Below are 27,742 nucleotides of genomic sequence, written 5' to 3'. Positions count from 1 at the left end.
GATCATGCAATAAACTCCATTGCAACCCGGTCCAAACAAAGGCGCATGGTCAATGATGGCCCAGGAAAAAAAAGAGATGGAAACGCCTGTGCTAATGCAGTAAAATCCCCCACCGGAGCGTCGTCCGTCCACTTTGCCTCTCGACGGCAGGCGTCCCTCTCCAAAAGATCCCACGTCCAGACCCAACGAGGGTATCAAATAATGGCGACCAAACGCCCCGGTATTCAAATCAGTACCAAGCCGCGACATTTCCCCAGCACCCACATCTGTGCCAAGCAAATACCCGCCGCCGTCTGCAAAAAGGAGATTGCAACGCCGTTGGACCACTCCAGCATGCTGTTACCGCCGCTTGTTCCGCGCGGCCGTCGCAGCGCCACTCCTCCCCGCTGCATCGGCCTCAAGTTGCTCCTGGATTTCCCTTTGCCTCGACGCTTCCTTGTCCTTTTCCCAGTCTTGCTTGTCGCACTTCTCGACCCACTGCAGCGCGCGGAGCCATAGCTCATTCTCGCGCACCTCTTCGCGTGCCGTATCTTCCTCCTTTTCTCCGCTTGTCTTCCTCTGCTTGGCCAGTCGCTCGGCCGCCTTTCCGCAGTTAGCTTTGCGCCCGCCCCTCTCCTTGATCTCCTTTTGTTTGGCAGCATGCCACGCCTGCGACCGTTCTCTGCTCCAGTGTGTCCGCGGATCGATGTGACCGTAATGCGGGTCTGCGTGAGGGGCAGGCATCTCCTTCTTGGGCACCAACGAGAGGCCCGGTGGAGGGGCAGAAGCGCCCTCCTGATTGTAGATCCATGAATCGAGATCAATGTCATCAAGATCTTGCCCTTTCCTGGACTGAGAATCCGCCTGCGGTGCTACCTTAGTCTGCCCAGTGATTGCAGCCGGGTGTTCCGAGAGCGGACCTGCTGGTGTTCTGGCCTGCTGTGCCTCGCCAGAAGTAGACTGAGGCTGCACCGACGGCATCGTGGAGCTGGCCGACGCTTTAGGCTCTAACGATTGTGGTCTTTGCAGCCCATTCTGTGTCCGATGCGGCTCAGCATGGGGCTTTGAGAACGTCGCCGACGAGTACGACACGCCTCTGATCTGCACAAGGCCATCCTTGGTCTTCTCTGCCGATACATATGCTTGCCTTGTAGGCGGTTCAGCACGGTCAGACACTTGATGTGTACCGTTTGCCTTCAATGGCCATCCTGGGAGACCGCTTGGATTCGCCTTGTCCCACTGCGACGCGAACCAGAAACCACTGCGATGTTCCCCCGCGTGCTGATTAGTCTGACCAGGTGCTGAGTTCATTGACGTCGATCCTGCCGCTCCTTGAGGTCTCTGACCAACGGTGTGCCCCACGGACGCACTCCGGTATCCATTGGCCATGGCTCCTGCCCCCGGGACATATCCGTTCGTCCCACTGAAGCTTCGAGTGGGTTCAGGCCTTGACGGAGGATCTGCAGACCGCGCTTGGTATGGTCTTCCTGCGAAATTAACAGGGAACGGTTGGTGGTGAGCGCCGTTGATACCGTTGACACCATTGTGAAGCCTTTGCAACGGTTGACCAGGCGTCGTCTTGTTGTCCAGTTGGGACGAATAGTGGCCGTTAAGCCTGAAGTCAGGCTCAGTCCCATTCAGTCGCACCTTTTTATTAGCATGCTCCTGAGTTGTGGTCGCAGAGCCGGGTGTGGTCTGGACTATGGGCCCGTTGCTGTTGATGCCTTGTTGTGTCTGTTGGGGGGAATAGACCCTAGAACTCTGAGCTGGAGATTGTGCTATCGGGGTAGCACTGGACCGAGCTGCTTTGGATGCAGTGGGTGCGGTCTTCCGCCGCAGAATGGGCAGCACTCTGGTATTGGTTTCATGATGCGGCGCGGGTTCCTGAGCCTCACCGATGGGTGGTGAGGCTGTTTGGCCCGGTGCGCGATCTAAAAGTTTGATATGATAGTCACAGATGATTTGCAACCCACTACTAGTCATTGCTTTGCATCCGCTGTAGGCGCACGGCAGGCTCGGTAGCACATAGTCAACCGAGTCTGCGCTGCCGGTGCTAGGGATGGGCCCGTTTCGCGCCATGCTGTGAGCTGTGTGAGCTGGAGCTGGAGGCTGCTGTAGCGTGGGCGTGCTGTTCCTGGTCGAGAGGGAAGATGAAGTCGAGCCGGCCTCATGGTAGCGGCTCTTGGGCTCCTTGGAGTGGCACTTTTTGCAGGTCCAGTCTCTACAACAGTCGGTTAATACATTACTGTGTCCGGGAGAGAAGGAAAGCAGCATGCGTGCGGCGCGCGCGCGCCAGAGACTATCGGAGGCGATAAACAAGGAGATGCAAAAGGCGCACGCGCGTGGTATGTTGATGGGTTGATGGGAGAAAGAGGGATTGGTAAAAATAAGGTATCGGGTCTGAGTTGATGAAATGCGGAGGCAAGTGTGAAAGAAAGTCGGAGAAAATTATAAAGAAATGAATAGATTGATTTATAGGGAATGTGGGGGCATCTCTAGAAAGAGCTGAGGAACGCGGACAATATGACCATAGCCGGGCTCAAGGTTTTTGCTATACGTGTTGCGAATTGGGGGGGGAAGGCTGGCGGGAGGCTAATGCGACAGACGGGATTGATTGATGGCAGAGAGTGAAAGGGTGAGTGAGAGAGAGAAAAGGGAAAAGGCGGGCGGGGAAATATACATTGTTAGGTAAGATACGGCCAAGGGTGTGCGTTCGTGCATTGCGGGTTGTTTATTGCGCATTGTGGGCGATGACACAATAAGCAAGGTCAATTCGAGTCCAGTCGAGTCCAGTCGAGTCGACTAAGCGACGACGACTCCGACTAGGAAGAGAGGAGGAAACAAGACGGAAATGGGAAAAGCCTCACTGACCTCGAGTCCTTGGGCAGCGGCCGGTGGCAGGCGCTGTGGAAATGCTTGCCGCATTTGGAACAAGCAAATAGAGGCTTGTCGATGCGCTTGCCTTGCTTGCAGTTGTAGCAAGTCGGCGGCATCGATGAGGCTTGGAGACGGCCAGTGTTTTGCTGTTTTTGTTCTGGTGCTGCGCTGCCAGGCCGGCGATCCTCTAGTTGCCGCTGCAGGGAGGAGCCAGGCAGGCCGCGATAGGATGGGGCGCCTCGATGGTGCTGCTGTGGATCCATCTTGACTTTAGTATGCGGCTTGACTTTGTATAGTCGGATCAACCAGGCCCAGATATCACGGACCGGGGGGGCCCGACCGCAGGAAAAGAAGGACTAGCAAGACGTTATAGCGCAAAGAGAAAGAAAATGGACTCAGCCGGGCATGTACGTGGTGTCCCGGCGGGTAGACGAGATCGCAACTCTCGAACACCCACCGACTTGGGGAAAGTGATGCAATATCAAAGATGGGGGGTGCAACATGTTGTATGTGTGGTGTGTTGTCTCAGATCTTTTCAGTTTTGAATATGCTCAGCAATTCGCAAGGACGCGGCTTCGTAAGGATCCCCTCTCACTCACAGACCCCATTGCTCAGAAAAATGGGTCAGGTGCAATCACACCCAGTCGTGGAGGACCAGGAAGCAAACCGCACCTTTTGTGCACCGCAGACTTTGGCCTCAACCCCGTGGAAGAAGTTGCGAGAGCTGAGGCTCCATAGAGCGGTGTCCCGCCAGCCAAGCACCGAGGCGCTGGGCTGGGCGGGATGATATACTCAAGCCCCTGCGATCCGACTAGACTGAACCTGAGGACAGTCGGGTGCGTGCAGGGAACGAGAGCGGCGGCTCGGACGAGCACGCGCTTGGAGCAGACAGGCGTGAGGAGAGAGGACAGACAATGCCAGCAGGTCCCAGGCGCGATCTGATCTTTTACCATATGGTCATCATAGACAACGTTATGAAGGGAGAGAGGCAAGGCAACAGACAAGAGCCACCATACCCATACGCGGACAGCAAGAGTATGGAAGGGAAGCGAGGTGATTGGATGGGTTGGGAGATTCAAGAAGAAAATGAATAGACATACCTCGAGACGAGAATGATGAATTGTACCTGTATGTATATTCACCAGCCTCAAACTCCAACACACGAGCAGTCAAGGATCTCGGTCCGGCGGTGCAAGCCGGGCGGATGCCCACAGCAAAAGCTGGCCCGCCGCCCCGGGACCCGATAAGCTAGCCCTAGAGAGTCTAAGACCGGAGACGATGGATGACCAGAGAGTAGACGCGGCGGCGCACACAGCACGAGGGCGCCGGCTGGGCGTCGTGTGCCTTGTGAGAGAAGACGGGGGGGTGCAAGAGGAGACGAGATTGGACGATGGGAAAGGCGGCTGCTGAGAGGACGAGTATATCCTGCTTTGCCTGGTCACACTGACTAGAGACTTTTGGGCGTTCTGTACAGCCCTGGACTGGAGGGGAGAACCCGACCAGGTGCTGCTGTAGCGCGTGTTGTGATCAAATTTGCCTGAGTAGACCAAGCGGACGACGCGGGTAAAAATGAGATATCGCAATGCTGCTTCAGACCGGCTGGTTGTATAAGGTAGGTAAGTATCAAGCTGAGAAGGGAAAAGGGGAACAGGAGAGAAAAAGAGGCACAAAGAACAAGAATGCTAGGCGCAGACGCAGAAATCCAGACCCCGGAGCAGAGCAGCGCCGCTATGACAAGGCAAGAGCTTGAGGTGCCCTGCCGAAGAAGGAGAAGAAGAAGCAAACATCAATTGATCAAAAAGGTAACTAAACCTTGAACCCCAGTCATCAACAATGGCCCTAACCACAGCGACTGAACAGGTCTGGTCTTCAGGGCTCAGTGCTACAAAGAAACGCCCGGATCAACCCCGGCCCCGCCTACCGCCTTCAGCACTGAGGTGATTGGCCCCCAAACTCAGCCTCAGTCGCATCCAACAGCTCTGCCAATTTAGTGCTCAGCGTCACCCAAAACCCTTGTTCGACCACATGTCATTCCCGCTGGCTCGATAGCCGATGCGGCCTAGCGCGGGGGACCATCCAAGACGAGCCCCGTTGCATCTTTCGTGATAACAGCTTTCATGCTTGGGCGATTAGTTAGGTGATTAGCATATCGTGTCCCCTTCCCAGGCGCCTGATCGCCGTCGCAACGACGCTCGTGAACCTCTCGCTCTCCTTCTCTACGGCCTGCTGTGCAAGCGTCTCTCCCGATCTGCAGGCATGGACTTCCTCAAGTCGGCCGTCGCGTCGGCCATTGCCAAGGGACCGCCATTCCCCTATACGTTTGGCGATCGCGTTGACTTGGACCAGTCTATCTGGACGCTGTACAATGGCACAAAGCGCGTAAGAATACTGGCCTCTGTTGGCCCTTTCAATCCAGGCATGCGCTAAATTACTCTCTGTAGGAGGACGGCTCAAACTGTAGTATATTCTCCTTTGACATCACGGCCAACAAGTCGCGACTGCCCCTCGCCAAGAATGCCGTCAAGAAGCTCCGGACCCTGCGCCACCCCGGCGTCATCAAGGTGCTGGACACAGTCGAGGTACGGCACCCACAGGGCACAGATGCCAGCGATCCATTCTCTTGGCTGACCAGCCTCCTTTCGAACAGACAGACACATACATCTACATAGCGACCGAGCGACTCGTCCCTTTGCGATGGCACATCAAGCGCAAGAGCTTAAGCCCGGAGACCTTGAAATGGGGACTCTACAGCGTCGGAGTATGTGACTGCCTTTGCGCAAGGATTCAGCGGGGGCTCATGACTGACGGGAAGCAACAGCGCACGCTCAAATTCATCAACGACGAGGCCTCTTCGATCCACGGCAACCTCAAGGTCGCCTCCATATACACATCCGAGAGCGGGGAGTGGAAACTGGGTGGCTTTGAGGTCCTCAGTAACGTCAAGGACGACGATGCTGTCATATATGTACGGATAGCAAGGAACACTCGCGTGCAAGACGGGCAGGCTAATGTGTCACCAGACCTACGGGAGTCTCGTACCAGACTCTGGGCGTTACACCCCTCCCGAACTGGCCAAATCTGGCTGGGATGCCATAAAACGTAGCCCTCACTCGGCCGTGGACTCATTCAACTATGGCACACTCATCTTCGAGGTCTTCAACGGAGACTTCATGGGTACAGAACAAGCCGGCCAGACGAAAAACATCCCCCCGACTATGCATGCCAGCTACAAGCGGTTGGTCAATGCCAACCCCAAGGCCAGGCTGACCCTTAGTCACTTCCTTGACCAAGGCTCACGCAATGGAGGCTTCTTTGATTCGCCTTTGATCAAATTGACTGACGGTGTGGAGAGTTTGGGCGTCAAGTCCCCAGAGGAGCGTGAGGAATTCCTAGAGTACGTGCCACTACCCAGCTCTGTCCAGCTTTAAAGCATCGCTAATGTTTGCATCAGTGACTTGGATCAACTCACAGACGACTTTCCGGAAGATTTCTTCAAGATGAAGGTCCTTCCCGAGCTGCTCAAGTCAGTCGAGTTTGGTGGTGGAGGCCCAAAGGCCTTTGGCGTGGTTATGAAAATCGCGACCAAACTTTCAAACGATGACTTCGACAGCAGAGTAACGCCTGTGGTGATCAGACTCTTTGGGAACCCTGACCGGGCGATACGGGTGTGCCTGCTGGACAGTCTCCCCATGATGATCGACAGGTTACCGCAGAAAACGGTCAATGATAAGATCTTCCCTCAAATCGTGAGTGGTCTGGCTCCAGCCTACCCAAACTTACCCATCTGACCGGCAATTACTACAGGTTACGGGCTTCACAGATTTGGCGCCCGTGGTGAGGGAGCAGACCCTCAAGTCAGTCCTCACACTTATAACCAAACTATCTGACCGGACTATAAATGGTGAGCTACTCAAGTACCTCGCAAAGACGGCCAACGACGAGCAACCGGGAATCCGTACCAACACCACCATCTGCCTGGGCAAGATCGCCAAATACCTCGGCACCTCGTCCAGAGCCAAGGTCCTGATCGCTGCCTTCAGCCGCTCCCTGCGGGACCCCTTCGTCCACGCCCGGAACGCCTCGCTCCTGGCGCTCGGCGCCACCGCAGAGTACTTTAGCGACGAGGACTGCGCCGCGAGGCTCCTCCCCGCGATATGTCCCGCGCTCATCGACAAGGAGAAGCTCGTGCGGGACCAGGCCAGCAAGGCCATGGACATCTACCTCGCGAGGATCCGCAAGGCCCAGGCCAGCATGCCGGACTCGGTCCTGCCGCCCCCCGCATCGGGCGACTCGGTCGCGCCGCGCATGGGCACGCCCCAGCCCGCCGGCGAGTCGGCCGCCGCCTCGTGGACCGGCTGGGCCATCTCCTCCTTCACCAACAAGCTCTCCGCCGCGGCCGGCGAGATCGAGCCCTCGGCGTCGACCAACGGCTCCCCGCGACCCTCGCCGTCAGGCACGCCGACGATGGCAGACGGCGGCCGCAGACCGCCCGCTCAGACCACGTCCTCCGCCTCGGCGCTGCACCGCCAGGCCCTCAAGTCCCCGCCGCTGAGCACCTCCCACTCCGTGGCCAGCCTCCCCGCCGCCGCCGCAGCTGCCGCTTCCGCCGCCGATGACGACTTTGCCGACGGCTGGGGCGAAACGGACGACTCGGGCGCCGCGGCCGCCGACGCCTTCTGGGACAACGACTTTGACGACAACGCGGCGGCGGCGACGACGACGACGACGACGACGACGACGACGACGACGACGAGCAAGCCCGGCAGCCGCAACGTCAGCAGCGGCAGCGGCACGGCGCAGCCGTTCGCCTCGGGCGCGGACGGCGACGGCGGCGAGCCCGACTTTGCGGGCTGGCTGGCGGCGCAGCAGCAGAAGAAGGCCGGGGCCGTGATGGGGGCCAAGAAGGCGCTGCCCAAGGGCCTGGCTAAGAAGCCGGCGGCCAAGACAACGGCGGCGGCGAGCAGGCCCGCCGTGGCAGCCAAGAAGTTGGACATGAAGCCTAAGGAGACGGACGACGATGACGGGTGGGGAGATGGGTGGTAAAAGAAAGGGGGTAGGAAGGGGGGAAAGGCTTGGATTGGATTGGATTGGAGTGAAGGACAGCATGGAATGAAATGGAAAGAAGGGAAAGGGAGACATGAGTGAAAGATGCGAGAGAAAGGCACACAAGTCGTAATGATGATGCTGGGCATATGAAAATGGCGTTTTTGTTGATCTCTTCTATGTGGATAGAGAACGAGAACCACGAGAAGTGAGAGATTCATTGTGCGTGCAGAAACTTAGAAGTTTCGATATCTAGGACAAGAACCCCATTAGGATACCATCATTTGAAATGGAGCGAATATAAATGAGGTAATGCATGTCACAGGCCCGTAAATTGGGCCATATCACGATGCTACGGTCAGAGTGCGAGAACCCGGCCATGAGTTGAATGATATAGCAATTTCTTCTGAAGATGTCCGCTGTGAAACGGCGGGAAAAGTTGTCTTGCTGCCCTTTGCCAGACATACAAAGAAAATACCGATAAAAAGCAAAACCCTAAGATTTGAGTCCGTCGTTCCACCTTTAAACGCCTTGCTCGTTGACATAAATGCTCCCTACCCTTCAATACAAGCTCACAAGGCACCTTGGGTCCATTCCAAGTATATATCGTATACTTTTCAAACGTTTCCCAGCCCCCCCTTCTTCCCCGTGCCTTACCTGGCCTCCGAGTAATCGTTCAGAGCCACGCAGACAGCACCGCGGTGGTGTCCGTTATACTGCCTGATGATCTGCTGGCTGTGCAGCTCCCACAGACGGGCGTAGTGATCTGAGCAGGCCGTGACCAAGTAGGCCGAGTCGGCGCTGAAGGCGCAGTCCCATACCCAGCGCTGATGGCCCGTCAGGGTCGCCTCGAGCGGGAAGGGCTTGGGCTCGGCCAGCGGCGGCGGCGGCGGGTGGATGGGATCGCTGCCGCTACCGCTGCCGTTGAGGAGATGGCCGTTGGCACGGTACTCGTTGCCATTGACACCCTTCTGTACCTGCGTCGCGGCGGCAGACGATACTGCCGAGGCGGAAGCCTGGTCGATGTCGACCTCCCAGATCTTGGCCGTGTGGTCGGCGCTGCACGTGGCGAGCTTCTTGACGTCGGGCGAGAGGAGGATGCGGGTGATGTACTCCTTGTGGGCGGAGAAGTGGGTGACGGGGAGGAGTTGGGTGCGGTCGAAGTTCTGGATCAGGGACCAGACGAAGACATTGCCCTGCAAGAATTAGTCTTGCTGAAAGGGACATGGTAGCAGGGGAAGGGGATGCGACATACATTGTTATTGGCGGCGCATAGCAAGCTTCCATCGCTGGCGACGGTGACGCTGCTCACAGAGATGTCATCCTCGGGAATCAGCTCGTGCGAGCAGTTGTTCTCGGCCAGATCCCATATGCGAATGCTGCCTCCGCGGTCGCAGCTGATGATCTCGCCCTGGTTGGGATGTATGACGACATCATTGGCCGGGCTGCCGTGGTCGTAGCTGCGCTGTATCGTGCCGCTGCGCGTCTCCCAGATCTTTACTGTGCCATCTTCTGAGCTCGTCACCATCCACTTGCCCTCGCAGTGGAAGGCAACGCCTGTGATGTTGCCCGTGTGGCCCTCGAAGACGAGCAATGGGTTCGGGTTCGTCGACTTGATGTCGAATAGCTTGACGGTATGGTGGCCGGCAGCGGCGAGGAAGCGTTTATCGGGAGAGATGCATAGTCGGTTGACCTGAGAGTCTGGGTGTTGGATGGTGCGGGAGCAGATTCCAGACAGCGCCTCCCAGAATCTGTGCTCGTCTTGTCAGTGAATCCCTCTCTTTTGGCCCAAAAATCCTGTACCCGTATTGCAGCAAGCCGACAAACAGAAGCAATGGTAAGGGCGAGAGAAGTACCTGATGGTGTGGTCGTAACCAGCTGTCGGGACAATCCGAGTTAGCAATCGCCTGCGTCGCAAAGCTCACCATTCAAGCCACACTGGGAGGTATGATTCAAGGAGCGCACCTGTACAGAGAATGACAGACATGACGTCTCGGCGCTATCAATGTGAATAATGGCAACCGATCATAGTGTATACTGCTCTCGAAGGGTATCGGGGTCTGTGTGGTCAGGAAAGCTGCTTTGGGTGAGTCGAGGAATTGAAGTCGTCTCGCGATTAGGATAAGGTCTGGGCATTGGCGATTTGAGCTAGCAACTATAAGTGGGGTAGCTGGCCAAAGCATGCCAGCCCGAACAAGATCCATCCATGGATGGGCTAATACTAATTTAGTGGTGGGTTTCAGCGCCTTCGCTCGGGGGAAGGAAGAGCTAAAGCACCTGTGGTCACTCTCTGTGGCATCTGATCACCAGCTACAAAGCCAACCAAGGAAAGGCTGCGCCAATCTCACAAGTCCAATCTTGTGTGTTTGAAGCATCTTGGCTTTAAACATGACTTGCCTTAGCGGTTGGCACCTCAATATCCATGAATGCTAAGTCAGCCTGTTGTATCTGAATTGGGCGTATGATTTGGTACATTCTTTGCAAGAGCACATTTCAATCAATGTGTGGCGTCCATCAGATCCAATTGAAGTTGATTCTTCTTAGCAAGTTGAGCCGGTTTCTATAGTCAGAAAGTTGAGAAACATCAGCTCCTGTTTTTGGAGCGCTTTTGAGCGTCTAGGTTCCAGGCATGTTTTCGCAAATACGAGGTGTTCATCTGCTATGTATTGCTTGTAAATAAACACTTCCTTTCACTGTAGTAACGACCAGATAGATCGCAGCAGAAAGTAATCATTCATTCTGGCTTATTCTGCTTTACGATCAGTAAGAAGGGTCGCACAGTAGTATCGGTCGGTGAGATCGCACCAATCCACCAAGCTACTGCTTTGGTATCCAGGTCAAGGTCAGCCTTTCTGCCAGAACACTGCCTCTCTAATAATGAGTTTTCTTCAACGGCAATCGATCAGTTCTCTTGTCCCCTTTCCACAAGAGTTCAGTGTGAACTGATGGTAATTAAGCCATTGTAGCATTCACAGGTTCCTCAGTATATAGATCTAATTAACTTGGTCTTCCAACATAATTACAACCCAAGCAAGCAGTTCGTTTACACCAAAACCCCAAGAAGTCACATAGCTGAAAGAGATAGCTCAACAGGCCAGCCTGTATTGAATTGCAAACAAAGTATCATGTATCATCATATAGCAAAATATTCATCAGGTGTGTAACCAGCATCGGAAAAGAACCCGAGTTCCGCAACAGTGAGCATATAGAAACCTAGTGTCTTCTCCAACCATCGATCCATGCAGACATCAACGTCACAACCACCACATCAAATGGCCACTTTCAAAGGCCCACTGTGTAGAGTTGATCTAGGACGAGGACCTGGATGCAGATTGAGACGCAGGCCGCGATGCAGACCGGTTCGATCGGCTGCTGCCTTGTCCCGCAGCCGGCGCGCGCGAGGCGGCCGAGTATGGACAAGAGGGATAGGTGCATGGCGTGACCAGATACTTGGTGTTCTGGCACCACCTGCAGTTCCTGTCCGCGGAATCATGCTATCAGACTCTCTGTGGCTTCTGGAACAGACCGAGCTTGTGAGGTACTCACTCGCCGAACGAGGCTGCGCAGTAGGTGCAGCTGATGACCAAGTTGCCGCCCATGCAGGCGCACACAAAGTCATCGCCAACCATGTCATATGAGATAGACATAGTTCGAGGGAACTGCAAGGTTTGACTCTTGACTTTGGAGGGGAGAAGAGAGAGATGGGCAGGGATGTGCAATCCAAAGAGAAGGCTCTGGTGTCTTGAGTAACAGGTGTAGTTTTGTGGGCGGGATGGATAGAGATCGCGGCTGTCTGTCAACTCCTATACCCATCACACTTGGCGCGAGAGAACGCGCACTTTTATAACCGTTCAAGCCAGCGCACGTCAACGCCACCTCGCTCTCCTCCGGACAATCTTGCAATCTATCGGAGCTCACCGCCATGTCGTAAAAGTCGCATGAGATCTTCTGATATTGTGATCCCCTCCTCGTTGCACGAAAGAGCAAGATGGCGCAGTACAATAAGAGAAACCGGAGAGGATCTGATGGCCGTTCGTCGGTCGTTGATACCCGATGCTAAACCCAAGTCCGAGCGAACCGCCCGCTCTTGGGATTCGCGACGGACCAGACGAGCCCGACTATTCGCCTCCAACGGATATCGATGAGTAGCGTCAGATGTCCCGGGATTGGTCGATACCGGTCAGCTTGCGACACCATGGGTTGGGTGAGAAGATCCTAGGCCAGAACAGGCCCGTCATCGAACGCCGTCCCACGTTCACCGAGGAAACTATTTGGGGAAACACACGGAGTGAGAAGGCATGAAACATGGGGGGGCAAAACGTGGTCCACTCCGCCCTCTCCATTCCCTCGGGTCCCCATGTCGAGCATGTGTATTGACTTGTGCTGACCGGTGACGAGAACGCAGGGTGAGGGCGCCCCGATAACAGACGCCTCACGTCCTCCGACCTTGCCTGACCCACTGAGAGAAAGGCGACCTGCGTCCAGAACAGCTTGGAGCAAAAGACCTCCTCCCATTGCCCCCCTTGCGCTCTCCGAGTATCGTCGTATAGACAGATCGATGAGGCAGTCATCCTTCGGAGATCCATGCATCTTCCCGATGGTAACGTGTCAACGACCGACGGCGGCGGGGAAAGAAAGCTGGCGGGTGGGCGTGCGGGCGGGCCCCCTTCAATGTCGGAAAGAAATGGTTGTGACGAACCAGACTCGAGATTCCCTTCCGCGATATTTCCTTGGACACGAGTTTGCTGCTGTGCTTGTGTCTGCAGATCATGGGGCACGAGAGTCGAGGCCGCAGTAACGGCGGCCGGAGCCTCGATGAGCTGTATGCTGCAGGTATCCGCTCGATGAGCGAGATGGATGGCATCGACACTCGGCTTTGGCCCAATCGCAGCGTCAGCCCGTCCGATGCTGAGGGGAACTCATATTGCATCAGTAGGTAGGAACTCTCCGGGTTGATCTACTTCCAGTGCCAGGTCGCCTTCGAGATCTCACAATGGGGCGATATTCTCGATGCTCGACCTCGCTGTCCGAGAATGCTTCGGTTCCAGAGCCAGCATAAGGTTATCGCTCGAGCGTCTTCTAGCCGAGTCTACTCTGGCCTGACGAATTTCAGGTCTCCACCACCCAAGTGACATCTGAACATCACGGGGGGACAGTGCATTCTTCACCGCTAGATCTGTACCCTCCTGCTCATAACGAGATCATATTATCTGGTATCGGACTGCAGGGATAGGATCTGCCCGCTTATATTCCCAGGCTGGTGATGCCATGTCTCGCCAACCCAACAAGATAATGATTCGTCCTCGTATCCGAAGAGATGTCGATGAGCAAGGGCATGCAGCAACTCGTCTACGGTGGCTCGCTCATCTACAATTATACAACAGCATCTGGTCGGGTCACTTGAGTGTGTTGGGCCGAGAGGTATACAGATCGGTCGATTTGTTTTCAATTCTGATTGTCGCGCTAAGATGAAAGAGCAGCGCGGAAATTATCACTACCTACCCTGCCAAAGAAGAGTATCAATACCAGACGCCGCCGTAGTCAGAGAATTCGTCAGATGAGCAACAGTCATAGAAAAGCAAAGCAAGCAGATGCTGTACGCCCTTGTCCGACCATCCTAGTCCCAGTATCCCTACCGACCCTGAGCAAATTCAATTCAAGTGCAAGACACCTTCCAACTGAATACAACAGAAGGCAGAAAGAAATGAAAGAAAAACAGAGAAAAAGTAACAGTGAGGAAGGTCGATGATGCCTGCGTAAAGCTGCGGGCGACAGACTTGGTAGCACCCTAGTTGAAAGAGGGTGCTGTGTAGATGAGCGACGACAGTACCACAACACCACCTAGAGCAGCAAATCCCACCTTTTCTGCGATTGCCCATGCCTTGTGGGAGGCGCCGAGACTCGTTCTCATGCGTTTAGCTGCTCGATCTGGAGTCATCACCTCACTGGAGCCCGGGGAGACATCTGACTGGGCTGCAGGAACCTCGCCGGCGCCGGACATCTCATCAGCCTTGCGTTTCGTAGAAGCCCTCGCAGAATTGGTGGCCTCCATGAGTTTGTGTTCGTTGAAGATATTGGCACTCATCATGGCGAGTTCGTCATCGAGGGTCGACGCGCCGGTCGTTGGCTCATGCGAAGGAGGGCTGCTCAAGAATCTCTGTCCGGAGGCCAGTAGTGGGGATGTAACAGTAGCAGTAGCTGCACCATCGAACTGAGTGTCTTCCTGGACTGAAGGGACTGGCTGGTCAGAGGGGACTTCAGGTGTAGAAGCAACAGGGTCCTCCGTTTGGTCATTGGTGGCATTGGTGGCTTCGGCTGATTGACTAGCAAGTAAAGCCTTGTTTTCTTCGCGAGCAGCGAAATAGGCTACCTTGCCAGCCTTGAGGCCGAGCGTCTCACTGGTGATCATAGTCACGTCGCCGTTCAGAGGCTGATTTACCGGCACCGACGGATCTTGAGCGGGGTTCAAAATGGCAGCCAAGGTGATATTGCCAGACTTCTCGGAGTATCGAGGCTCGTCTGGCACATGTACCTCGAAGCCTGCCGGTGCAAATCCTCCGATATGTGGCGGGAAGTAAGGCGGAGTCGTCAAAGGTCGACTCCACGGACCCACGTCGTCTGCGGCTTCCTCCTCGTCTACGGCTTCCTCCTCGTCTGCGGCTGCCTCCTCGTCTGCGGCTTCCTCCTCGAACTCATCATCGTCCGAGCTGAATGGATCGTCGAAGCCGAAGCCATCGCTACAAGAGTCTTGGTCGCTCTCCACCTCGTCGTCGAGATCGCTATCGGTCAGACTGATAGAATAGGAGTCATCAACGCCGGATGAGGCGGACAGGTGCGGGGATGCAAACGATGGAGATTCCGGGGAGTATGTCGGTGACTCTGGTTCATAAACCGGTGAATCGGCCTCGGGTATTGACATGGGTTCTTCGTCATAATCGCCCGTATGGTGAGGTTCATCAGGGTCGACCTCTTCAAGTTCAACCTCGTCCTCAGCGGTCAAATCCACAAGTGCTGCAGCACCCGCAGCCGAGACGACCGGGACAGCGACTTCAACTGGCTCATCGTCATCATCTGGTCTGGCAGGTGTCGAGGACAGCAGGTTCTTCTCCATAGCCAACAGATCCTCGTCCAACACTGACTCGTCCTCGGACTCATCAATGTCATCCACGCAATAGATGATCGCGCCTGGCGGGTTGCTACTACGGGCGTTAGCGGTACTGAGCCAAATGTTGGGGGAAGGGGATGCTGCGTACGCATCGGCGAAGTGGGAGGTAAAGGTCACCGAGGCAGGCTCAAAGGTCTCACTGCCCCTCAAAATTGTCGTCCCAAAGGTGATCAAATCTCCATTCTGTAGCAAGTGCAGCTTGTCCTTCTCAATAGGTTCGTGCTCCTGGTTGAGGAAGGTCCCATGCAGAGACTTCAAGTCCCTAATCTTCACCGCCTATCCAAGCCATTAGTAAATGCCTTGTGTGTTCTGCAAAAGGAAGATGGGTTGCTCTGACCTTGGCATCCAAATCCGCAACGATTTCCGCGTGGTTTCGTGACATGACTGCTCCGGTAAACCAGCCGTTCTTAGTACCTGGAGTGTAAGGCTTGCTCTCCGATTTGGAGGCGCGGCCGAGGGGGAGGATGTTGTTCTCCCGAGTGAGCTTGACTCGTCGATTCGGGCAGGGAAAATCGACAGTGCCACGTCGTCCGAGGGCAGTAAGATTGATGATCACTAGAAGGAGAGAAGAGGGATGTTAGCACTGATGAGATCTGAAACATAACCAGAGACTCACCATGATCAGCACGCCTCTCGGACATTACTGGCAGAGACAGGGTGTCCATAGTGAACTTGTCCACGGGTCGGGGGGGGGAAAGGTACGAAAGGTACAATGATGCGCAGATATGAGGTTTTTGTGGTACAATCTGGAGAGGCGAAACCCGGATAAGAACGAGTAGATGGGCGCGTGGGGGGAGAGCTCCGGCCCGGCGACACGATCAAGAGGCGAGTCGGTGGAGTAGACAAGTAGAACCCAAGAGGAGTGAACCTGATTTTGAGGACGAGGTCTAAAGAGTCTATGATGAGGACAAGGTGGTTGAGAGATGGCAAAAGTGAAGCCCAGGCAGGCGGGGTTAAGGAAGTTGGTATCAAGGCAACCAGGCAGGAGCGGACGGAGCTGCCTAGACAGCCTAAGGTTGTCGGATATCCTGGTCTACAGGCCTGACGAAAAGTAAAGAGTCGCTCGGAAGTCTTGGGCCAAGTTGCCTGGCGAGTTCATCGAGAAATCCGAACGAACCATGGATGCAAAAGTGAGGTAGGCACCTAGTCTTTTGGGGGCGCGTCCGGACCTGAAGAGAAGGATAAGAAGGTCGAGTGCCCTCACCAGTGACGGGCTATCGAGAATACCTAGGTTGTACGGATTGCAGCTCCGAGCTAAGCGATAAGCTGCGACAACAACGAGGTGCGAGGGACGCTCCAGGCTGTGGTTGCGTGAGATGGTGGACGGATGCTGGAACTAATCATGACGGGAGTGAAGTGGGCTGGCTGATGGGCTGGTGGGGCAGCAGTCGTAGCTCCAGTCACTGATGCGTGAGCTGCTGAGGTCACCTGGTATCAGGATGGGTAAGCGGGGGGTGATGCTATCTGGTGTCGAGTCACTGGTGGGCTAGCTTGAGATTGCATGTATGGGCTAGAGGAGTTGCTACGAGGGAGGCAGGATGGCCTGATTCAAAAGAGAAGACAACCTCGAACTTCTCTCTTCAAAAAGGCTACCTCACTAGGTCAAGCAGGAGATAGGCTCGATACCTTAGGCTCTGTACTTGCGTCGGGCGAGACGTTCAAAGTGAGATCAGCTTCGCAACCTGCCTGGAAGGGCATGATAGGCCGACGTGAACGGCTCCAGAGAGGGGTTGCCTCGAAACACACAGCCAGGCAGACAGCCGTCTGGGAAAGAGGGGTTCTCAGTACCACTGGTGTCTTCTGTGCTCAAGTGCCTGTTGCGAGTGCAATACCATCCTCTCATCAAGTCCCTACCCACTTCTAGTAATATGATTACATGATTACATATACTACAACCCTTGTGCTTTTCTCAACATTGCGTTTCTAGTATTCGATGTTCCGAAGCCCGTGATGGAGCTTTCTTATCAGCGAGGAGCCTAATTCCGCATCAGGACAAGGGCGCCATGCAAGCACTCTAAGAATACACGATGGAGCGATGGAGCGGGGAGGATCACAGGGATAACAGTGGGACAGATTGGTACGCTTGGGCGGCAATCACAGCGGTGAAGAGGGCCTTGGAGGGCCTTGTGAGTCTCTTTAGCGGCGAGCCTGTGCGGGGGGCTAGGGCACTTTGGGCGCATCCCCACACACTAGGCCGTCTTGGTACCGGAGCCTGGCCCAGATGTTGCATCATTATCAGCCATTTGCCTGTCTTACCTGTACTCGAGGGGGCGCATTTTGCCGTCGCGCGCAGGCGGGCGTGTCAGTCCACCCACTCATAACCTGCCCATTTGACGTATTGGCGTTCCCCTAACCCATTCCGCAGGCGCACAAGATAAATTCCAGCCAGGTCAGTTGCGCGCGCACATATTCCTGCTCCCGAACAAACAATTCTCGTCCTTCCCATTCTCCCTGACTGAGAAAGATACTGCCCGACCGGCGACAAGACGAGCGAGTACCATACTTCCTCGCACAAAAACTCTCGCAGAGCGCCATACTATCAACATTTGCGATTTCCCCCCGTCTCCTCATGGATTTCATCCCCAAGCAAGGTCCCAAACAGAGAAGCATCGACCTCACCAGACACAAGCAATCATTTACCTACCGGCCACCCATATATCACGCCAGCTATTCTTGAACCGCCAGATAGATTAAAGCCACGGGGACTCTCCCTGACCCTTCTCCTCCTGGCCCGGCTCGACACTACGCAAACGCTACACTTGTCTGGCCCTAAACTTGATCCCATCTTTACGCACACAATCGAGGATCGACCAGGCCTACACCTAACTAGACCACGTCATCGTTCACTAGCTCAGCCCGGGAACCGAGCACGATCCGTCAACCATGCACGATCTCAGAAAGAAGGCGCTGCTCGAGAGCGGCAAGACCACATCCAGAAAGGCACGGTCGCGCCCCGAATCGACTCGCGGGTCTACGACGCATTCGCCCGTCACGTCGCCTGGTCACTCGAGACCTGGTTCCCGTGCGAACTCACGGCCTGGTAGCCGCTACGCCTCTGAAGATGAAGGCTTTTCGGATTCCGAGTACGACGAGACCATGACGATGAGCACCAATTCAGCCTCGGACGACGCAGCTGACGGCGAGCCCCGCCAATCATGGGTCGAGCGCTTACAAGACCGCATCGCCGAGCTGGATGACCGCAAGCGGAGCAGCGTGCAGGGTCGCACTGGGCTTTTGGCTGGCTACCTGCACCTCATACGCCACCACTTCGCCGGCCCGCAGATCGAGGGCTCGGTGTCGGAGATCGTCGACACGCTGCTCAAGAGCATTAAAGGTGGAGGCAGTGCCGAGGAGCGATCACTGGCACTCAAGTCGCTGACGGTCACGGCCCTGAACTGTCCTGCCGAGTCCATCTTTGAACAAGCGTTTGAGCCGCTCAAGGTGGTGTGCCACGATGCACAGGACGAGGAAGTCAAAGTGGACGCAATCTACGCCATGGCAGTGGCTGCCATCTACTGCAGCGGCTTCGTGGCCGCCGCCGAGGATCTACTCGAGTTTTTGATGGACATCATCGAGAGCGACGGCAACGTCGTCGAGGCCGAGGACAGCGGCCCCGTCGTTGCTGCCGCTCTCCAAGCGTGGGGTTTCGTCGCTGGCCAGATCGAAGACCTGAGCGACTGGTCCGAGGAAGCAATGGATGCCTTCATAGAGCAGCTCCAAAGCACGGACATCGACGTCCAGACCAGTGCCGGCTCCAACGTCGCCTTCCTTCTCGAAGTCTCTCGTGATCAAGAGGAGGAGACGGGAGAGGCCCTGAACTTCTCCTACAACTCGCACGGGCTTATGCAACGCCTGAACGAACTGGCGCGGGGCTCAAAGTCCATTTCCAAAAAGGACCGCAGGCATGTCAGGACGGAGCTCAAAGACGTGATCCAGTCGATCGAAGAGGGCGTTGGCCCTGGGTACTCGACAGTCTTGTACGACGAGGTCAATCCGAGAACCCCCGGGAACAAGGCAGACGGCAGGGGCGGCAAGCATCTAGGCTACCGCAAGAAGTTGCGAGTGCGGGACGACCTTATGCTCATCGATACGTGGTCGCTGAACTCGCGGGCAGAGACGCTGAGGCTCCTCTTGGGAGGTGGCTTTGGCACACACTGCGTTGACAACCCTCACATCATCAACATTTTTGGCGATGCCGAGGTTGAGACTCTGACCAAGGAAGCTCTACCCAAGAAGAGTCCACGAAAGGCATCCAAGAAGAAGGGGGGCCGAATCCAGGACTATTAATAAGTCCTCGACACAATCGTGCTGTAACGTTTTGCTTTCTCTCATTCGATAGCGTAGAGCTTCAGACGCTTCTTCATTCGCACGCATCATACGCGCTGGTGCTGACTAGGAGCTATCTCCGTGGTCCTTGGCAGACACCGACCATTTGCTTTTCTTACCGGTTCTGTACTGTAGATAACTGCGTTCACTCACTGGAGTCGCAGAGGGGATACACGGCAAGGCGACAGAAATGCGAAACACGAGCATTATTCATAGAGGTCATTCTTATCAAATATCAGAGGTTACCTAGATCCTATACAGCGATGCAGCCAACGTATATACTTGTCTCCCTTGTTGTGCATTTGTAAAGATAGGACATGGACAATTCGCCGGAACTCATCGCCAGTATGATCGCAGTCGTCAGTGGCACTGCCACGTTCAAGAGCATACTCCGTAAGCACTTCATCCCCAGATCAGTCGGTCTGTGGAGGGATTACTGGAAGCGCGGTGGCACAGGACATTCGTTGCTTTTTCGCCACCGTCTTCAGCGGCGGGGGGGAAGATGGTGGTGTCCCCTCCTCGTTGACCTCCCGTCCTCGGGCCGCGTGTCGCCGGCTCAACACTAGAAGTCATCGTCCAAATGGTGAAGGAGAGGCATTGTTTGCAACAGAGACTCATGAGATCAGGGATGACGCTGCAATCGTTTTCCCACTAGTCCTCGGCTGGAATGGAAGGTCTAGTTCACATGTGCAAGAACTATTCGGTATCACGCGCTAAATTCACAAGCGAAGTGAGAGCTCGGAGGCGACGGGCGGCGGGCGTGGGCGGCGAGGACAGTGGGGGCGGGCCCGAGGCCTCAACATTCCAGTTGCTCTTCAGCCCGCCCTCAGAAGGCGGCGGGAAAGACTGGAGAAGATGGAAGGGCAAAGGAATGAAAGCTAAGTTAATTTAACGACATCAAGGGGGGTTTGAAAACGGTTTCTTGCACACTCTCCCGCGGAAACGTGTTTCGTGCAAAGGATGCAAAGAAGGAAACCCACATCCCACGGCGCAGATCGGTTCGTCACACTGTTGTTCATTTCTTGCTTCTTATTACGGAGTACGCCATCATCGTATCGACGGTAGCACGGGCGCTAGTTAGCTGGTTGCGCAGGGCGACGGATGACGCCGGGCCTGGTGGGTGGGTTTCTTTAGTGAACGGCTGTCACGCTGTTTTCGTGCTCAGGCAGGCCAGGCAAGCCCGGCTAGGCTGCTGCTAGCCCGTCCATCGTCCCGGCCCTTGCTGCTGAGGTGGGCTGTCCTCCACCAAGAAGGGCGCCAAGAGCACCAGCTCTGGTCTCAATCGGTCTCGCTGTGCTGCTTTTGATGTCCAAAGCGTGCCATCCCGCTGTGCCCCGTCGTGTCAACCCGTCGCCCGGTCAAGCCAGCAATCTGGAGCCACCAGGGTGCAAAAGGTGGACACTGCTCCCCAGTTTCAACTCCACTGCCACCCAGTCGGGATGATATAACTCGACGTTAGTTACAAGTTGAGTTAGAGCAGAAACCGAGTCGATCAGCAGCCAATGTCAACAAACGCAGAGAGAGGGGAGAGAGCACAGACCGACTTTCTCTTTGGGCTCTCGCTCTCCCACTCTGGGCCTGTGGGTTTCCATTTTCGACTCGACGTTTGCTTGCTTCCAGGTCAACCGTCCGTCGCGGCGGCTGTTCGCATCCTCCTTTTGGGACAAACTACATCTGTAATACGACATCAATGTCGCGGAGAAAGTGAGATATCCTCGATATAGATATTTCCCGCCGTGGGACAAAGATTCCCCTCAGTCGGCAGCCCGGATATACCGTCGAGCCAGAAAAAGTGATTGATTTCACCCAAAGTGATCACACATCACTGCGGGCGCATACGAAGCAGCCTCGAGCAGCCAGAAAAAGCGCAGCAGCCCCTGCGGTCGGTTCCTCCAGTCTCCTGCAGAGCTCCTGCAGACTGCAGCCCAAAGGTCCCAGAGACAGCCGTTCTGCATCGCCATTGGCTCGGCCCCAGAAGCATTGCCAGCGCAGCAGTGAGATCCCAGCTGCTTCTGGACAATAACAAGTCTCGAAGCCACCACTGCATGCTCGCCGCTCGCTCGAAACCATTCGATCCAGCCCCCTGCTCGACGACGACGCAGGTTTTCCCTCCTCGCTCACTTCCCTCTCGACTGTCACCGTCACCATCAACGTCGCCGCCGTCGCAACGGCACTGACTGCTGGGTAGCAACAAGCAGAGGACCAGTCGCCTCCAGCCCCCCCGGCCATCTGCGCTCACTGCCTCATCGCACAACTACTCACACCTCCACACCCAAAAACATTCTCCCCTCGCACTTCCTCACACACGTCACCGTCACTTCGGCCGGCCTCTCAGCTGTGCCTTTGCCTTTTTTTTCCCTGCATTTTATTCCATCTTTTCTTATTTCATTCTTCGGACTGGACTCGCACGCCTCAGATCTGGTTCGCCGCAGCCCGTTTGTCCTGCAGTCTTGCTGCGCATCGAGCCAGGCCCACCCGCCGCCGCCTTCGACATCGTCCCATTGGAGCATCAGAACTGCAGTTCTGTCCCAAGAATTTGCCGCAGCAACAGGTTTTGCACCCTCTCCTCCCCTACAGTATTCGGTAAGCAGTCAATTGTTTTTGTGTGCCGCCCTGCGCATGCGATCTGCTTGCTGCATGCACTCCTGAGTTCCGTGACGACTGGTCGCTCACGCATCTGTTGCCGTTCTTAGGTCGGCCTTGCTTGCACCTAATGTCTTGATCAACGCAAGTCCTCCAATACTCGATCAGCCACCGCCGCCCTTTCCGCCGACCCTTCTCTCCTCTCGCTGCAGGGTGCAGAGGAAGAAGTGACCTGGGCTAGGAACTAACAGGGACCTGGTGACAACTGGGAGTCGACCGGTGCCTCCCCCCATCAACGCCATGGGTGTTGAGACGAAGAAGGCCTCCGCTCCACCGCTCCCCGCGCCGACCGAAACCGAGTCGACCACAACACCCACCGAGCTGCAGACAGATGTGTCCAGGCCCGGTGACGAAAAGTCGTCGTATTCTTTGCCCGAGGACGGCACGCCCGTGACCATCAAGACCCGCGGTCACAAACACAACAAGTCGCAGACCTCTCTGCTCATCGAGTACTTCGAAGGCGGCAAAACGGCCACCTCTGGAGGCGGCTCCGACCGCAAGCCAAGCGTGCGAGTGCGCTTGACACCCTCCAAAAACCGGAGAAACGACCACATACAGATCACAGAGACCAAGTCGTCCTCGCGAAAGGCCTCTCTGTCAAGACGCTCCGCCCCGGCAACCCCGACCGGCCACCACTTGGAGGGTGAGGCCTTGTCAGCAATCAGTGGCAACTCTGTAGATACTGGCGACGCCCATAGTATGAACTCGTACGCCTCTGCCACCGAGGAGTCCAATGTCTCCCGCAACCCGATCGAGGTCGATATAGACCGCAGCGGGCACCACCGCCGGCGACGCCCCGCCAGCCCACTCATACCCGCTGCCGATGAGAACCGGGCATCCTATCTTCCCGGCACGGCTTCAGAAATCTCGGCTATTCCTACCGACAGCTTTCTTGACGGGTCTGGGCCCACCACGCGCAGCCCCGAAGACCACCGGAGTAGGAGCCCGTCGCGAGGCGCAGACCTCCTGACTGGCGCGGTCGCGGGCCTCGCTGCCGGCGCCGCAGCCGACAAGTTGCGCTCCAAGAGCCGCGGCGACGATAGGGAGCGGATTGTGGTCCCCAAGTCCCGAGACAAGGACCGATCCGAGCGCAAGCACAAGTCCAAGAGTCGGACCAGCAGCCTCAGCGAAAAGGAGAGGGACGGTACGAGGTCGCCCCGCCGGCGATCCAGCCGGAGCCAACAGGACTCGTTGGTGTCGGCAGCCGACTCCAGCGTCGTGTCCTCCGCGCTCACACCAAGCCACCGCTCATACGATCAGCAGTCGGTCCGCTCAGGCGCCTCCAAGTCCTCGATCAATAACCCAAAGCTCCTCGAGACCGTCGAGGATGCCATTCGGAGGCTGATTCTCCCCGAGCTAAACGCTCTAAAACGAGAGCAGAGTCGCCATAAGGACCGTCGGGGGTCGGCAACTTCTAGTGCAACTTCCGTCTCCAGAGAGGACTATGGCAGCGAGCGCCGGAGATCCGGGACGAGTGATAAGCAGAGCGTGGGCGTCAAGGGCGAATCGAAAGTCAAGGAACGTAGGGATCGCGAGGCCCGTCACGACTTTGACCACGAGAGCCCCGCCCCAAGCATTACTCACGAATCCGTCGACGAGGCTACGCGAGATATTGAAAACACCCCTGTACGAAGCACGGGCAACCTGAAAGCAGCAGCTGCCGGAGCGGCTTTGGGTGGATTGGCTGCTGCTGCGATGCATGATAGTTCGATGCCCTTCGCCAGGGAGCAGCGCCGCCGCCGACGTGCAGAACTCAACAAGCGCATCTCCGACCGGTACGACGAGTACGATGATATGGAGCGTGAACCAGAGCCGCCCATGCCCTTGATGAGCGAGATCAACCCGTCTGAAGTCACAAGGACGTCGATCCTATCCGCCGCTACTGATCGCCCGCATTCGGCTAGTGAGGAAATGACGCCTGTTCATGAGGTGACTCGCGGTGTGCCCTCTGTCGAGTCGGACAGCACAACTCCCACGCGAACTCCCACAACGCTTCAAGCCCTGGGCACACAGCACGCGAACATCTCACATGGCGATCTCAAGGCACTTCCACGGCAGAGCACCGGGGAGTTCATTGAGCACGAGTATGAGATTGACGAGTTCGGTCACAAGGTTCCTGTCAGCCCTCACGAAGAGTTCGATGAGGAACGATATGAAGAAGAGGCACCTGTGCCGGAGGGTGCCTATGACTACTACAACACTCAAGACGTGCCACCGCCCTTGCGCTATGTCCCGTATCAGCCTGAGCGGAGGGGCCTCAGTCCCATTCCGAGTGTCTCGGGCTACACTGAGGGAGGCAGTGACGTCCACCACCGTGATTCGAGAGTTACACAGACCACCGACGGAGCCCCTTCCCCAGGCAAGTCACCACATGTGGATCGATATGCCCGCTCGCCGGGATCCATTCCCAGCAACATGCGAAGTCGCGAGTTTGATCACGATGATCAGTCGGTCCGAAGCTCTGTCGCGGACTACAGGAATACCATGTACACTGAAGACAGCGAGGTCGCTTCCTCGGCCCCCGGCGGGCAGGCGGTACGAGGTGTTGGCGCGAACCCCAACTTCGTCCACACGCCTCTTGGTGTGGAGTCGGCTGTGGCCTCCTTGGTTGACGGGTCGATGGTCACGGATACGGTACTTACTGGGGAGTCTGGTCAAGGGACAAGAGACATCTACGGTGGTGGGGCTGCCATGGCGCCTCTGGAAGAGGAGCTCTCGCACGGCCATGCCACACCCAGCAAGCGTTCGGTCGAGAGTCACCGGGATCTAGTCGAAGAGCAAGAGGTTGCGCGCGCCTCGCCCACGACAACCAGGACAAACCCCTCCGAGTTCGCTGAGGAGTATGAGATTGACCAGTACGGACGCAAGGTCCCCAGGACGAGGTACCGCCACTCGCCAACTGCTTCCGAGGTGGCGATCACATCCGGTGCTGTCGATGCCGCTGCCGCTGCGATCAGGGCTGCTAAGGATAGAAAGAACCAGCCGGCTGTGGAAGAGTACCAGGATGAAGAATTCGTGCCGGAGGGTGTTCAGAGGAACAAGTCCTTCAAGGAGCGGACCATGAGCGGTCGTCGGCCAGCAAACACCCCTTCGCATAGCGTTGACCGTCTAGACGACTACGCTCAGCCAAAGATGGGCGTCAGCGGTATCCCGGATGCCCATGACCCGATCCCGGAGATCGGGTACGGCTATGGCGATGGTCCTGAGCTGGAGACAAACCCATCTGTTGTGGAAGGTCGGCTAGACGGTGATCATCACGACGAGCCAGAGCACTGGCGTGGAGACATCACGCCGACCCAAGAGCACATTGATCAGCAGGCTAAGGATATCTCCCATCACGACCCCAGCGCGCGCGACTTGGGCTTGGCCGGCGCTGCTGCCGTTGCTACAGCTGCCGCGCTGGCCTCTGCTCACAACACTCACAGCCGACAGCCCAGCCAGGAGCAAGATGACGAGTGGCATCGCACATCGGAAGACAAGAAACGGGACACCCTCATCACGAATCCCTACGAGGGTGCCAGCCCGGTCGCCAACCTGCCCGACCTAGGCGAGAAGCTGTTCGTCCCTCCTGCCTTGGCCAAGGCGGGCTTTGCGCCCGGATTTACAACCCGCAGCCCCTTGGGTCCCAACGATGAAGGATACATCTCCCAGGGACCTGTCAAGACGCCCGACATCAAGGGCAAGGCTGGCGAGTTCACGGAGCAGCCTGCCACGGGCGGTGCAGAGGATCCGTTCTTCACCCCGACGCATGCAAGACACATGAGCGGCATGTCTCAGGGCATGGGCTCGCCGTTTTACGATGCCGCGACCGGTGCGGGTATTGACCGGATCGAGTCTAAGGATATCATCGCATTGATGCAACATTTGATGGTTCGTGACGCACAGAGGAGTGCCCGCGATACGGAGATCCTCGTCACCCTGGTGCGCTCCGCCTCCGAGATGAGGGAGTCGTTTGACAACATGAAGAAGATGCTCGCACAGCAGGAGAAGGGGCTTGTGACCGAGATTAGGGAGAGAGTTGCCGACACCGAGGACGTCATCATCACCGAGGTCAAGGAGAACACAGAGAAGACGGTCCGACACCACATCGGCGGCCCTCGGCCCTTCCCTGGCAGTGCTGCCAGGTCGCTCCAGATGTCGCAGGCCGAGACCGACGATCTCCCCGCCAAGAAGCGCAACCTCTTCCGACGAGCGCTCAAGGGTCTCAGCGCCAAAGGCAACAATGATCTGGGTAGGATCGAGGACATGCTGATGCAGCTACTGACCGAAGTCGACGTCCTCAAGGCTCAGACTGCTCAGACTGGCAGTGGCAGCACTCATGATCAGTCTTTCGAGCACATGGACGAGCCCGAGATACCATTCGAGCAGGATCGTGGCTATGAGCCCGAAGGAAATGCCGGTACCTCGACTGCCAGCCACGCCAGCCAATCCGGGCATCTGTCGCTGAACTCTCGGGGACAGCCATCGAAGCTCGGATACGAGCGGAAGTTCTCAGATCATCGGATAAGCACGGTCCCTGAGGCAAACGAGGATGAGTCCAGTCATCAGCAGCAGCAGCCAGGCATGGGTCCACAATACCAAATGTCGGGTCCGCTCCTCAACACACCTCCTCCCGATCACCAGCGTGGCAACTCGGTGCCTCTGAACACCCCCCCACAGCCAATGACCTCCCAGCAGGCCTCGCTAAGCAATGAGAATGCATCGCGCTCGGAGAAGGGCAAGAAACACAAGTCGGGCGGCTCGACGAGCTGGCTTCCTAAGATCTCCCGCTGGTCTGGGACGACGACGTCCAGCATGGGCAAGGTCTTCCGGGGAAGTAAGGATTCCAAGAAAGACGACGAAATGGATGACTTCCTCGGCGGTGCATCGCGCTCTGGTTCGAACCTAGCGAACTATGACGAGTATGGGCACACCGATCCCTACGGCGAGGACAAACTCCACACGGGTTTCTCTCAGCCCGACCTGCTTCATACGGGCCAACACCCGCAGACACCTGGCGGCCAGCAGCAGCAGATGCCCCCTCAGGCGTACATGACACCGGAGGATCCCAAGTACAAGGCGCACCGCAACTCGCTGCTCTTGCAGCACCCACAGCCGAGGTCGGGACAGCCCATCAAGGCGGCGCTCGAGTACCGCGCCGAGGACTACGACGATCCCATGAGCCCCCGTTCCGCCGAGTGGGCTGGCTCGGCCACTTCGCTCCACCGCTTCCCGGGCCAGAACCCCAACCGTTACAGCGGCGGTTCCGCGTCCCAGGAGGCTACGGGCCAGCAGCAGCAGCAGCAGCAGCAGCAGCAGTATTGGGGTTCGTCCCCGGCGGGCCAGGGCCCGCCCCGCCCGCCGAAGGAGCCGCTCGACGACGGCAGCGGCCGCGCCATCCGGCAGACGCCGCCCAAGAGCAACCGCATCTCCAAGCTGGCGTCCAAGACGAGCCCGCTGCCGTACCACAGCGTGGAGAGCGGGTACGGCACGGCCACGCACGGCGCGCCGACGGTCAGCTACGCGGGCAGCAGCCCGCGGCTGGAGAACCGCAACCTCAGCGGGGCGCTGGGCGTGCCGACGCGGCGGCCTAGCGGGCCGAGGGCCATGACGCCCAAGAGCGCGGGCAGCGTGGACGAGGATGCCGAGGCGAGGCGGCGCAAGAGAGGTTAGTTGCACTTGCTATATTTGTTGAAGGGTAGTGTACTGAAATAGCCGGCACAGATACAT

At 56.8% G+C, this 27,742-nt stretch overlaps 6 protein-coding genes across 6 annotated transcripts; 3 read left to right on the top strand and 3 right to left on the bottom strand.

The window, feature by feature from the left end:
* Positions 1–339: 339 nt before the first annotated feature.
* Positions 340–3,119, bottom strand: E0L32_005377 (uncharacterized protein; the record flags this gene model as incomplete). Its single annotated transcript, XM_031139892.1, has 2 exons — positions 340–2,200; positions 2,851–3,119. 2 exons carry the CDS (start codon positions 3,117–3,119, stop codon positions 340–342), a joined length of 2,130 nt encoding a protein of 709 aa, XP_030996124.1.
* A 1,570-nt stretch (positions 3,120–4,689) lies between these two features.
* E0L32_005376 (uncharacterized protein) lies at positions 4,690–7,899 on the top strand (the record flags this gene model as incomplete). Its single annotated transcript, XM_031139890.1, has 8 exons — positions 4,690–4,716; positions 5,023–5,235; positions 5,298–5,435; positions 5,489–5,614; positions 5,675–5,821; positions 5,877–6,250; positions 6,308–6,602; positions 6,661–7,899. 8 exons carry the CDS (start codon positions 4,690–4,692, stop codon positions 7,897–7,899), a joined length of 2,559 nt encoding a protein of 852 aa, XP_030996123.1.
* A 653-nt stretch (positions 7,900–8,552) lies between these two features.
* On the bottom strand, positions 8,553–9,886 carry E0L32_005375 (uncharacterized protein; the record flags this gene model as incomplete). The annotated part of the gene is made up of 4 exons (XM_031139889.1): positions 8,553–9,095; positions 9,155–9,650; positions 9,756–9,777; positions 9,865–9,886. The coding sequence occupies 4 exons, from the start codon at positions 9,884–9,886 to the stop codon at positions 8,553–8,555; spliced, it is 1,083 nt and encodes a 360-aa protein (XP_030996122.1).
* A 3,801-nt stretch (positions 9,887–13,687) lies between these two features.
* E0L32_005374 (uncharacterized protein) lies at positions 13,688–15,729 on the bottom strand (the record flags this gene model as incomplete). Its single annotated transcript, XM_031139888.1, has 3 exons — positions 13,688–15,340; positions 15,402–15,619; positions 15,681–15,729. 3 exons carry the CDS (start codon positions 15,727–15,729, stop codon positions 13,688–13,690), a joined length of 1,920 nt encoding a protein of 639 aa, XP_030996121.1.
* A 2,218-nt stretch (positions 15,730–17,947) lies between these two features.
* On the top strand, positions 17,948–19,351 carry E0L32_005373 (uncharacterized protein; the record flags this gene model as incomplete). The annotated part of the gene is made up of 1 exon (XM_031139887.1): positions 17,948–19,351. One exon carries the CDS (start codon positions 17,948–17,950, stop codon positions 19,349–19,351), a length of 1,404 nt encoding a protein of 467 aa, XP_030996120.1.
* A 2,922-nt stretch (positions 19,352–22,273) lies between these two features.
* Positions 22,274–27,685, top strand: E0L32_005372 (uncharacterized protein; the record flags this gene model as incomplete). Its single annotated transcript, XM_031139886.1, has 1 exon — positions 22,274–27,685. The coding sequence occupies one exon, from the start codon at positions 22,274–22,276 to the stop codon at positions 27,683–27,685; it is 5,412 nt and encodes a 1,803-aa protein (XP_030996119.1).
* Between the last annotated feature and the right edge of the window lie 57 nt (positions 27,686–27,742).

Source organism: Thyridium curvatum, assembly GCF_004353045.1.
Source record: "Thyridium curvatum strain D216 chromosome Unknown NODE_28_length_411853_cov_82.906025, whole genome shotgun sequence".
NCBI lineage: Eukaryota > Fungi > Ascomycota > Sordariomycetes > Thyridiales > Thyridiaceae > Thyridium > Thyridium curvatum.
This window is presented reverse-complemented; position numbering and strand designations above follow the sequence as displayed.